We start from the raw sequence: 13,139 nt of genomic DNA, 5'->3' as shown, positions 1-13,139 counted from the left end.
GTCATACCCACTCTCCTGTTCAGCTCCGAATCATGGGTCCTTTACCAGCATCACCTACGGCTCCTAGAACGCTTCCACCAGCGTTGTCTCTGCTCCATCCTCAACATTCATTGGAGTGACTTCATCTCCAACATCAAAGTACTCGAGATGGCAGAGGCCGACAGCATCGAATCCATGCTGCTGAAGATCAAACTGCGCTGGGTAGGTCACGTCTCCAGAATGGAGGACCATCGCCTTCCCAAGATCGTGTCATATGGCGAGCTCTCCACTGGCCACCGAGACAGAGGTACACCAAAGAAGAGGTACAAGGACTGCCTAAAGAAATCACTTGGTGCCTGCCACATTGACCACCGCCAGTGGGCTGATATCGCCTCAAACCGTGCATCTTGGCGCCTCATAGTTCGGCGGGCAGCAACCACCTTTGAAGAAGACCGCAGAGCCCACCTCACTGTCAAAAGGCAAAGGAGGAAAAACCCAACACCCAACCCCAACAAATCAATTTTCCCTTGCAACCGCTGCAACCGTGTCTGCCTGTCCCACATCGGACTTGTCAGCCACAAACGAGCCTGCAGCTGACGTGGACATTACCCCTCCATAAATCTTCGTCTGCGAAGCCAAGCCAAAGAAGAAGAAATCCAGAGGTTACTTTGACTCTTATGTTTTGGTCCTGTACAAAGTTAGATAATTTTGGAAAAGTGTTTATGAAACTTTAGCTAAAGTGTTGGATCTAGATTTACACCCAAAATTATTCACAGCTATTTTTGTAATCAGGGTTTGCACCTGTTTCAGCCCAAAGAATAGTCACCTTTTCAATGTTGATGGCAAGGAGAGCTAGATTACTCAAATGGAAAGATTGCAATTCACCTACTTCACTGGCTTTCCTCCATTATGTCTTGCTTAGGTTTAGGAAAAATTAGAAGTTGGACATTTGATACGACTTTAAACTTCAGGGGCAAAAAAGCCTGGTGACCATGTATTCAGTGTTTTCATATGACTCAAACTAATAAACAAAATTGAACCACTTCCAGCTTGTTTTTTATTCTCTAAATGTGTTATGTTTACTCAGGAAGAATCTTTTTTCTACTTATCTTTGAATGGATTGAGCCATTGTTTTTGTTTTTTAGGGCTTTTTAAAAAAAAAAATTTCCCCGTTGGAGTTGGATGGTTTTTTTTTATGAATTAACTTTTTATTTCCTTACTAATCCGCAAGCATTGAATCCATGCTGCTGAAGACCCAACTGCACTGGGTGGGTCACGTCTCCAGAATGGAGGACCATTGCCTTCCCAAGATCGTGTTCTATGGCGAGCTCTCCACTGGCCACCGAGACAGAGGTGCACCAAATAAGAGGTACAAGGATTGCCTAAAGAAATCTCTTGGTGCCTGCCACATTGACCACCGCCAGTGGGCTGATATCACCTCCAACCGTGCATCTTGGCACCTCACAGTTCGGCGGGCAGCAACCTCCTTTGAAGAAGAGCCCACCTCACTGACAAAAGACAAAGGAGGAAAAACCCAACACCCAACCCCAACAAACCAATTTTCCCTTGCAACCGCTGCAACTGTGTCTGCCTGTCCCGCATCGGACTTGTCAGTCACCAACGAGCCTGCAGCAGACGTGGACATACCCCTCCATAAATCTTCGTCCGCGAAGCCAAGCCAAAGAATATGGAAATATTGAATTAATTTGAAAGTACTTGATTGTTCTTTTCCAGGACAATGTATATTTTTCACATTTTCTGTATATATTTTCTTTTTTGTGGAAAATTAATAAAAAGATTAAAACACTTTCTCCTATCTTATCTGCCTGCCTCTGGCATCCAGTCACAGGCTGGATTTAAACAAAAGGCAAATATAACGACAGTTGATCATATCTTTCAAAGATCTGCTAGATGAAGCAGGTTTTAATGAATTGGATTATGCTTTAAGAATGGTCAAATTGGCAAGCAATGTGAACATAATTCAACGAGCTATTTGCTTGTTAACTGTGGATAAGCCCTTTACTTTCACTCCATCAGCACAACTCTCCTTGTTAATGTTTCCTTCTGCATCAAACCTAATGCAACCAACGCTTATAATAAAACATTTCATGTTTCTCTGACTCGAAAGTCACACTGATTCATGGCCGAAAATGGGTCTGTGTGGCTTTGTGCAATTATCACATGCTGCCATACAATTGTAATTTTAATCTTGTGGATGTGAAACCCTTTTAATTTTTTTAAAATTTAGACATGCAGCACAGTAACAGGCCCTTCCAGCCCACAACTTGAAATGCCCAATTACACCCAATTGACCGACAATTCCTGGTACTTTTTTGAATGGTGGGAGGAAACGAGCATCTGGGAAAAACTCACAGACATGGGGAGAATGTGCAAACTCCTTACAGACAGCATGGGATTCGAACCCTGGTCCCGATTGTTGGCACTGTAACAGCGTTGCACTAACCGCAGTGCTAGCCTTGCCGCTCCTAGTTGTTGGTCAAGGTTCGATCGAAGATTGGCTTGACGTCATTAAGTTTTGAAGCAGGTGAACCTGTTTCTGGATACACATCAGTAATCATGGGGAAATGAAACCAGACCGAAAACATAGGACCTTCAGCAGCATGCCACCATTCTGTGAATGCCTTCAGCCATTTGTTTTGGAACTTTCCCATTGCTCTGTCACTTGGTGCACGAGATTGCAATTGGTGCAGAAATGACAGAGGAGCTGTCTCTATCCAGTCCTTAAAAGAGAAGTTTTATGTCATCATCTCTCTTCTGAACGTGCATCTCAGTTCTTTCAATCATTGTGTTGCAGGAAAGCAAACCATGTGGGAGAGACTCACAGCTCCAGAGGATGAGTACACCAAGATGCAAAAGGACAATATGAATATCATAGAGAGTTATGGGGCATCGTTGATGGAGGTCGTCTGTCGAGATGCTTGTGATGGACATGAAATTGGTCAAGTGAGTCTGAGTAAACATATGCCCAGAGGCCATCGTGTGGGGTTTGCCCACTCCAGTATTAAACTCTTTTACAATCCGCATTTATTTCTTCCACTTGTATGTAAATGATCAGCAATTTGCTTTTTGCCTAATGTTTCAGAATGGAAATAGTTTCCATTTCAGCACTCTTTCCTACCAAAATAAACTATTTTCATTAAGAAACTCTCTTGCATTCTGATGATTAATTGCATCATATAAATGTAATACAAATCAAAAAGGCATTTCTGTGAAGTCAGCTGATCTAATCCAAGGTGATTGCAGTGCCTTGAGACCAAGAAGGAGAAATCTGACTACTGCTCTGTGAAACGTAAGCAAACATGGACAATTGTGTTCTGCTTACATACCTACCCATTGAAATAAAGCAGAAATTGGGTTACTCAGCCTTAGTAGTGCACTTTGTGGAGTGTATTCCATGCTAAGTTGAGGTTTTTTCTCACATAGTACCACGTACAAAATGTTGCTTTTAGGTGCTATCCAGCAATTCAATTCATACATCAGCGAATAAAATGCTGTACAGAGTTACACAGAAGGATCAGTTAAAAGTGAGAATGGGCAACATGATTTTACTCCAGTGAGGTTTGTTCCAGAGTCTGATAGCACTGGCAAGGAATCTGTTCTTGAATCTGGTGGTGTGTGAATCTTCTTCCTGCCAGGAGGAGGGAATAGAGAGCATGGTCAGGGTGTGATGGGTCCTTTAACAATCATACAGTTAATGGAGTAGGATAGCTGGAGTGATAACTATCCCTGAGTCTCCAACCCTTGATCTGTCCCTCCGTATAATATGCCCTTTCAGTGAATCAATACTCTTGTTTCAGATGCTTGCGCTGGCAGTATTAGACCGGATTGTGGCTATCGACCAGCACCAACAGTGGCTCTACTATCTTACCAACAGTGGCTATCTGAAAGCATTGGCAGACAGCTTAGCCCAGGATGATGCCATCCTTCAGAGCATGCTCAGTACGAAGCCTCCATTATTGAAGGCCTTGTATCTCTATGAATCCAAAATGGTATGTATCAACCTGTCATGTTTTTTAAACTGGCTTGTGTTTAAAGTGTGTTCACTCATGGAGCAATAAACTGCAAAAGTTCCTATTCTCAACTGTCATCTCTTATCTTAAATTAGTAGAAAGCTTATGTTGCTTTGCATCTGCAATATTCAAAAATACTATTATTTTAGTTAAATCACAATTGCTTCTTTAAATTTTTGCAAAATTTAATTTAATTTTAATGTAGTAGGCCCTCGAGCCTGCACCACCCAAATGCACCTATGTGACGAATTAACTTAATAACTATGTATATCTTTGGAACATGGGAGGAAACTGGCGCACCCAGAAAAAACCCACGCCATCATCGAACGTACTAACTCCAGACAGTCAGTGCCAGATTCCAAGCCAGGTCGCTGGTGATGTAATAGATATGCTAAACACTACACTAACTGTTATTTTATGACTTCTTTAAAAGTTCACTTTTAGTGAGATTTTTCTGTTCTGAATATTCACCAGGCATTCTTGACGAGAGTGGCTAAGATGCAGCAGGGGACTGAGGGGCTTCTGACGGCTGGGGTCATTGTACGCTTATCACAGTGCCAGGTCTATGATCATCGACCTGAAACAGAGTCACACAGGTAAGGAGAGCAGGTGGAGTCTGAGAATCCCACAGCATGTTTCAGTCCAATGGTTTGTGTTAACTTGCGGAAGTATACTCTGGTTATGTGGATTTTCTTGCCAAGACCAAATCTGTGATGGTGAAGGCACAAGAAAGATTAGGATTCAGATTTTGTTTGCCATCCAAGAGAAAGAATAGAAAAACTTTGTCTATTTAAAATAAAGGTCCCAGCAGAATCGATCTAGTAGTTTTATCCTCTCAAAAAAATGACAGGCACATTTCACTATTCTATGTTGTATAATCATTGTTATAAATGGGATAAATTCAGAATAGTTTTGGCAATTATGATGTAGTGGAACTACCGTATATCCTGTTATATAGGATGATCCTTGAAACTTAAAACTTTACCTTCAAATCAGCGGTCGTCCCAGACAAAGGATCTGAACTTTTTACCTTGATGATGAAGTCGCAACACTGCTGCCATCTTCCTGCCATCTTTGTGCATGCCCCATTGGCTATTTGCAAAGTTTCAGCGCTCCTCCACGGGGTCCATTTGCCTGGTTCAACTACTTTCGGCTCTCTACAGGCTTTGAAAGACCCGTTACAGGATCCAATGATGGTTTATTTTAAAATAACCAAATAAAAGTTAAACCTTTAAATAATAATTTATCGTTAAACTATTGTGATTTGCTTTTAACATCATTCACTGGTCAGCGGTAAGTGCCAGATTTGGGGTTCTCTTACACAAAGGGTATTGCTCAAAACCAACATTATAGGTAGAAATTCAGAGGGTTGACCTATTCAACAGCATATACGATCATGATCTATAACCACATGAACAAGCATATTCTTTGCTGTATAATTACGCTCAAGCTGGGTCTTAACCTGGAACCTGATTGGCATGCAAAAAAACTGTGAATAATCTGCATAATCCTTGGTGAAGAGAGCTCCCAGCAAATGATGCCAAAGACGCAGTTGACGCATTATGAACCAGCCTTATCTGAAATGCCAGTTAGATGAGTTATAATCGTCATTGAAACTAGCCTTCAGCCAGTCAGATTCACTCCACTAGCACTGGAGAGATGTCAACACGATCAGACCAGATTCAGGCTATAGTTTTGAAGAGCTCTGATTGACACTGTGCTGTTGCAGGAGAACTGCAACACACACATGTGCCTGACCATAAAAATAAGTCTGCAAGCTTGTCTTATCGTCATTAAGCAAGATAAATCCAACCAGGTCATTACTGCTGTACTGATATGCTCTCAAACATCGGCAAAGTGACAGAAGGTATTGTTAGCTGAACAACAAAAAGGTACTTTATTTCCAAAAAGATATGGCTCCACATCTCATTTGTGGAAATGTGGACTGGAAAGAGCTGAATACCAGATGATTGGTTACTGTGGTTGTATTGAAATCAGGACAGAATTTGAATAAATGTGGTATCGGGGAGGCCAATTAAAGTGAAGTCGATGGGAGTTGAGGGATAAATCTCGTTGTTCGCTTGAGTCCAATGTAACAGAAGAGAAGATGGAGTCAGTCATCCCAGATGCAGAATATTGCTTCCAGAGACTTTCAAGACAACGTCGAAGGCTCAACCAGCTTATTTGCCAATAACCAAGCTTCCCTCCTCTGCCAATATGCACTAATGATTTCACATTATTCATTCACAGCTCCTCAGGAAAATGTCTGCATCAGATTGGAGCATGGGCTGATTTGCAGCAATTAATATTCGTGTCCTTCGAATGACAAAAGACTCCTCTGACCAGAAAGAGTCCTAACCATCTGACTGATCCCATTCATGACATCCCATGGTGTGTTTCCCATTAACAACCATCACTATTGACCAGAGGAGTGGATGTTTGGGATAGTGGCTAGAGCACAAATATGAGAGCAGATCCAAGATTTGGTGTCCTGCAGCAAGCAACTAATTTAATTTTATTTCAAGCAGAGGTCGATGGGTTCTTGTTGTGTAAGAGCATTAAAGTATATGGGGAGAGAGCAGGAGAATAGAGTTGACAGGAAAAATACATGGAGTCAATGATTGAATGGCAGAACAGACTGGATGGGCCCAGTCCTTTGTCACATGATCTTGTATCTCTTGTCTATTCCTGCAAGGTATAAGTTAGGGGCATGATGGAATGCTCTCCATACTGGGATAAAGAACATCAACCTTTGATTTGGCACTCCCTCCATCAGTTATGCAGAAAGTGGAAGTGGCCAGAGGTTTCCTGAGTAATTAACGATAGCGTGTAGGTCATTCAGTGATAATGGTCGTGGCACCATTTGTCTTCTTGTCCCTCACAGCCACATGTGGACTCTCCTACTAGAGGAGAGCTGTTCCTTTCGTTAGGTCCAGTTTTATAGGAACAGTTGAGAGAAGCGACGTTTTGGTGCTGTTGTCAGAAGAGACTTGTACTGCATGGCCTTAAACCTGGATAAAACTGCACAGGCCAAAGATTAGTTTAAAATGGACATGATCATCTTGTAAAAGGTGGGAGTACTTCAAATCTCCTCCCCTCTGACAATTCAATCTGCTGTGCAAGTTTCTTGCTATTTTTTTTTTCTTCAACACCCCCCCCCCCCCCACCCAACCAAAGATGTGTAATTTTTTTTCCTTCCACAGTATGCTTTGCATCCGAGACCCATCGGGATTTATTCCAGCCCCTGTGGAGAGGTATCGCCAGATCTTGCTCCCAGCTCTTCAGCTTTTCCAGGTGATCCTAACCTCCAGCACTGGGAAGCATCAACTGGCCGCGAGTCAGGTAATGACACTTGCCCGGACCCGAAATGTTGGTTACCTTCTGGATACTCTGTGACCTGCTGAGTTTCTCCAGCATGTGTGTGTATTGCACTCAACCCCAGCATCTGCAAATTTTCTTGTTTAATGACACTCACTGAGCCCCTTCCTCCCCTTTCCCACTCCTAGCATCAATATTTTCAAGTATTGAGATGTGCTAAAAGCCTGAGCATAATGTCACCGCCATTATGTAGAAATCTTTGATGAAGAAAATCTGTTGCAGTTTTTTGGAACTGCCACTTATAATGCCTGGTTGATACCATGCATTGTAATATAATTGTGAAGATGTGCTCTTCCCATTATGATGGTTCTTTTGAACCTTGCTGAGTACACAGGTAAACTGTGAAAGTAAATTAAATTGTGTATTGTCATATGTACCAAAATGCAGTGAAAATCTTTGTTTTGCCTGCTATCCAGGCAAGTCGACAGAGAAAATTATCATTAAAAAATCTGTGCAAGGACATCAACATTTAGTATTGAGAGGTCATTTAGTAGTTACATAGCAGCAGAAAATAAATCAGCGGGTTCCTGTTTTCAAACGTGTATCTCCTGACTTGATGGGAGGAGATAGCAGAGAGTGTGCCCAGGGTAGGATTGGTCCATTAATATGTTAACTGCTTTCCTGAAGCAGCTAAAACTGTAAACAGTCAGTGGAGATGGGAAGTTGGTTTGCGAGATGGATTAAACCACATTCTTTAGTTTCTTTTGGGGAGAGCAGTTCCCATCCCAGCCTGTGAGGCATCCAGGCAGGATACTTTTTATGATACATCTGTTAAAATGGGTAAGAAACATTGGGATCAGGCCAAGTTTCCTTCGGCTTTTGAGGAAGTTGGTGTGCTTTCTCGGCCAGACCATCAGTGTCGTTGGAACAGATTGCTGGTGAAGGGTGCACTTAAGTGATCCCAGACCATGGCTATTGTCTTCAAATAGAATGTTTGCCAGGTGAAATACCTGTGTGACTGAGGAATACTAAATTGTATCTGCAATTAAGTGTGCAGACAAGCCTAAAATTTGTAAATTGTAGAAATTAATCTCCGTAAGAGGATCAGTTTCAGAATATTTTCAGGATTGTTTGGAGTTCTCAATTCAGTGGATGATTTGTATTTGGCAGATGTCTTCTAATATCCAGGAGCAGTGGGGCTCATGGTGATATGTGTGATGTTAGGTAGAGGGCCTGGCTGCCTTCTCTTTTTTTAAATAGTTTCTTTAAATGTTTTTCCATACATGTAATTAATAAATTGTCATAGAATGCAATAGATGATTAAATTGAAAAATGTTCATTTGCTACATGGTGGTTATAACCCCTCCCCTTCCCTCCCTCTCCCAACCCCTCACCACCCACTTCCCCCTCATAAAGAATATTATACATGTATAATATATAGTAATAAAAAAATAAGAAAATGAAGTATAGTATCTTGAATTGCACGAGGTATTGCTCCCAACACACTGGAATTTAACAGATCTTAAATGGTCATTTTCATTTTAAGGAAGAAGTTTGACACAGATCTCAAGAGGCTGGAAGAACATTTCTACATATTTATACCTAAAGTTTGCATATACAGGCTACAAATTGCCAAAAATATAGAATATTTATTTCTCAAATGATATGTAATTTTCTCTAATTTCTGAATTTCTAAATTCCATCTTCCTCAATAATAGGTACTCCTTTTGAGTACTGTTGCGGGGGACAGCCGAGCTGGAGAAAGCAACAGTGGCTGTACCTCTGGCACAGGGTCGGCCCCTGTGGCTCAGAAGGGTAGGGAAAGGAGGAGGAGGGCAATAGGGGACTCAATAGTTAGGAGGCAAGATAGGGGATTCAGTGGACACAGTAAGGAGAACTAGATGGTGGTTTTCCTTCCTGGTGCCAGGGTCTGGGATGTTGCTGCTCATGTCCAAAATATTCCAAAGTGGAAGGGAGATGAGCCAGAAGTCGTGGTACATGAAGGTACCAACGATGTAGGGAGATCCTGAAAAGTGAGTACAGGGAGTTAGGTAGAGAGATGAAAAGAAGGACCGTGAAGGAAGTAATCTTGGGATTACTGCCTGTGCCACGCGACAGTGAGAGCAGGAATAGAATGAGGTGGAGGATGAATGCATGGCTAAAGGGATGGAGCAAGGGGCAGGGATTCAAGTTTCTGTATCATTGGGACCTTTTTTGGGGGAGGTGGGACCTGTACAGAATGGACGGGTTGCACTTGAATCCCAGGGGACCAGGATCCTGGCAGGGACATTTGCTAAGGTTACTCAGGAGACTTTAAACAAGAATGGTTGGGGGGAGGGAACGAAATGAAGGAGAACAGCAAGAAGGTTAGATTGCAAAAGAGAAAGCTCGTAGACAAAGTTTGGAGGTGGATTGGTAGGTAATGCTCTATATGAAGATGGAGGGGAGATGATAGAAAAATAACATAATAGAGTTGTTTGTAAAGGTATGGGCAAATAGAGAATAAGTAGTGGGAAATCTCTGAAATGTATATACTTTAATGCTAGGAGGATTGTAAGGAAGGTGGATGAGCTGAGGGTGTGGATAGATACTTGGCAGCGTGACTTGGTAGCGATTAGTGAAACATGGTTGCAGGAGGGATGTGATTGGCAGCTAAATATTCCTGGATTTTGTTGCTTTAGGTTTGATAGAATTGGAGGGCCAAGAGGGGGTGGTGTAGCATTGCTTGTCAGGGAAAATGTTACAGTGGTGCTTAGGCAGGATAGATTGGAAGGCTCGTCCAGGGAGGCTGCATGGGTGGAAATGAGGAATGGGAAAGGGGAAGTCACACTTATAGGGGTGTACAAAAGACCACCTAATGGGGAGCGAGAACTAGAGGAGCAGATTTGTAAGGAGATAACAAATATTTGTAATAAACACAGGGTTGTGATAGTGGGAGATTTTAATTTTCCAAATATAGATTGGGAAACTCATTCTGTGGAAGGGCTGGATGGATTGGAATTTATAAAATGTGTGGAGGATAGTTTTTTTTTTACAGCAATACATAGAGGTACCGACTAGAGAAGGGGCAGTGTTGGATCTAATGTTGGGGAATGAGAGAGGTCAGGTGATGGAGATATGTGTTGGGGAGCACTTTGGGTCCATCGATCATAGTGCCATTAGGTTCAATGTAATTATGGAAATGGATAAGTCAAAACCTAAGATTGAGGCTTAAGTAGGGAAAAGCTAGATTTGAGGAGATGAGAAAGGATTTACGAGAAGTGGATTTGGACAATTTGTTTTATGGGATGGATGTAGTAGAGAAATTGAAGTCTTTTAAAGGTAAGATTTTGGGTTAAAAGGCAGAGTCAAAAGTTTAAGGAAACCATGGTTTTCAAGGAATATTGGAAACTTGGTTCAAAAATAATATATAAGAAACAGGGAATAAAGGAGATTTTCAGAGAATACATTGAATGTAAAAAGAATCTTAAGAAAGAAATTGGAAAAGCTAAAAGAAGGCATAAAAGGTTCCTACAAATATGTTAATAGCAAAAGGAGAGTGGGGGATAAAATTGGTCCCTCAGAGAATCAGAGCGGGCAACTGTGTTTGCAGCCAAATAAGATGGGGGAGATTTTGAACATGTTCTTTTCTTTGGTATTCACTAAGGAGAAGGGTATTGAATTGTGCGGTGTAATTATAGAGAATATAGTGATCAAGAAAGAGGAAGTACTGGAGCTTTTGAAGCATATAAAGGTAGATACGTCTTCAGGTCCCTACGGGATTTTCCTCAGGACCTTGAGGAAATAGCAGTGGCTCTGACAGTGATTTTTCAAATGTCATTCGAGATGGGTTTAATGCCGAAGGATTGGCGTATTGCATATGTGGTTCCTTTGTTTAAAAAGAGTTCAAGGAGCAAGCCTATCAATTATAGACCTGTAAGTTTGACATCTGTGGTAGGTAAGTTAATGGAAACCATTCTTAGAAATAATGTATATGTATCTGGAGAGGCAGTTTGATCAGGAACACTCAACATGGATTTGTGCGTGGAAAGTCATGTTTGACCAATCTTGTTGAATTTTTTGAAGAGTTGACTAGGAATGTAGATGAAGGGAAAGCAGTGGATGTTGTCTATATGGACTTCAGTAAGGCCTTCGATAAGGTTCCGCACGGAAGGCTAGTTAGGAAGGTTAAAGTGCTAGATATTAACTTTGAGATAGTCAAATGAATTCAACAGTGACTGGAAGGGAGATGCCAGAGAGTCGTAGTGGATAAATGTTAGGCTGGAGGCTAGTAACAAGCGGTGTGCTTCAGGGATCTGTATTGGGTCCCTTACTGTTTGTCATTTACATTAATGAGCTGGATGATTGGGCGGTAAATTGGATTAGTAAATATGCGCATGATACTAAAATAGGTGGAATTGTGGATAATGAGAATATTTTCAAAGATTGCAGAAGGATTTGGACGGCTTAGAAGAGTGGGCTGAAAGGTGGCAGATGGAGTTTAATGCTAAGAAGTGTGAGGTGCTTCATTTTGCAAGGAATAATCAAAACAGGGCATATGTAGTAAATGGGAGGGCACTGAGGAATGCAGTGGAGCAGAAAGATCTAGGAATAATGGTTTATCGTTCCCTGAAGGCAGAATCTCATGTGGATAGGGTGGTGAAGAAGGCTTTTAGTATACTGGCCTTTATAAATCAAACCATAGAATACAGGAGTTGGGAGGTGATGTTGAGATTATTCAAAGCATTGGTGAGGCTAAATTTGGAATACTGTGTGCAGTTCTGATCAACGAATTACAGGAAGGATATCAACAAGGTAGAGAGTGTGCGGAGAAGATTTACAAAAATGCTACTGAGTTTCAGAATCTAGGTTACAAAGAAAAATTCAGCAGATTAGGTCTTTATTCCTTGGACCGGAGAAGGTTTTTTTTTTGTTTTTTTTTTAATTTTTTATTTTTCACACCATAAATCACATTAGCCATGATATACACTATTTCTTTTTCACACATATACAGTGACTTTTTCTCCCCCCCCCTCCCTCCTCCCAAGCCACCCCCCACCCCCCCCCTCTCATCCATTTTAGGTATACAATCTAGGTTGCATTAAGCCAGTCAGACAATGTTGTCATTCAACAAAAATACACCAGAAATTCTACTGAGTCCATTCTTTTCTTTCCTTCTCCTTCCATCAACTTAGGTAATGTTTGTCCCTGGTAGGTTTTCGCTATTGTATTTAATGTAAGGCTCCCATACTTGTTCGAATATTTCAATATTATTTCTTAACCTATATGTTATTTTTTCTAATGGAATACATTTATTCATTTAAATTTAGTAGTTTCTTCCTTTTAATTTGGTTATGTATTCCATTAATATTTAAAGTCATATAGTTCAGCGTAGCCCTTTTATATTTTGTTTATCTTCTCTTTCCGTTTTTCCATCATTACCTTTCCTCCTTTTCCATTTCTGTTTTCTTATTTTCAACTCTTTATAAGACAACATTCCTACAACATCCAACATTTTCCTTATTCTCCTATTTATATCTTATTTATCCCCAATGGACCGGAGAAGGTTGAGGGGGATTTGATAGAAGTACCTGTTTTTAAGATTATGAGGGGAATAGATAGATAGGAGTGGATAGGAGTGGTTGAAACAAGAGGTCATGAGTTAAGGGTCAAAAGTTTAGAGGTAACATGAAGGGGAACTTCTTCACTCAATCAAGGTGGCTGTATGGAATGTGCTTTCGGGAGAAGTAATGGTGGCAGGGTCCATTTTGTCATTTAAGGAAAAATCGGATAGGCATATGGATAGGAGGGGAATGGAGGGTTATGGGAAAG

At 41.2% G+C, this 13,139-nt stretch overlaps 1 protein-coding gene across 3 annotated transcripts in view; it reads left to right on the top strand.

The window, feature by feature from the left end:
• Positions 1-13,139, top strand: part of nup205 (nucleoporin 205) — a 105,808-nt gene that overhangs the window by 73,857 nt on the left and 18,812 nt on the right. For 2 of the 3 annotated variants that reach the window (XM_069903194.1, XM_069903195.1), the window contains 4 exons: positions 2,795-2,943; positions 3,798-3,989; positions 4,485-4,606; positions 7,214-7,352. In XM_069903194.1, coding sequence (XP_069759295.1) covers positions 2,795-2,943; positions 3,798-3,989; positions 4,485-4,606; positions 7,214-7,352 — 602 coding nt within the window. Of the gene's footprint in view, positions 1-2,794; positions 2,944-3,797; positions 3,990-4,484; positions 4,607-6,260; positions 6,402-7,213; positions 7,353-13,139 lie in introns of those variants that run through there. The other variant, XR_011346533.1, reaches the window with a different exon arrangement.

Source organism: Narcine bancroftii, chromosome 11 (genome assembly GCF_036971445.1).
Source record: "Narcine bancroftii isolate sNarBan1 chromosome 11, sNarBan1.hap1, whole genome shotgun sequence".
NCBI classification, from domain to species: Eukaryota; Metazoa; Chordata; class Chondrichthyes; order Torpediniformes; family Narcinidae; genus Narcine; species Narcine bancroftii.
Note: the sequence above shows the minus strand (reverse complement) of the source record. Positions and strands in the feature narration are given on the sequence as shown.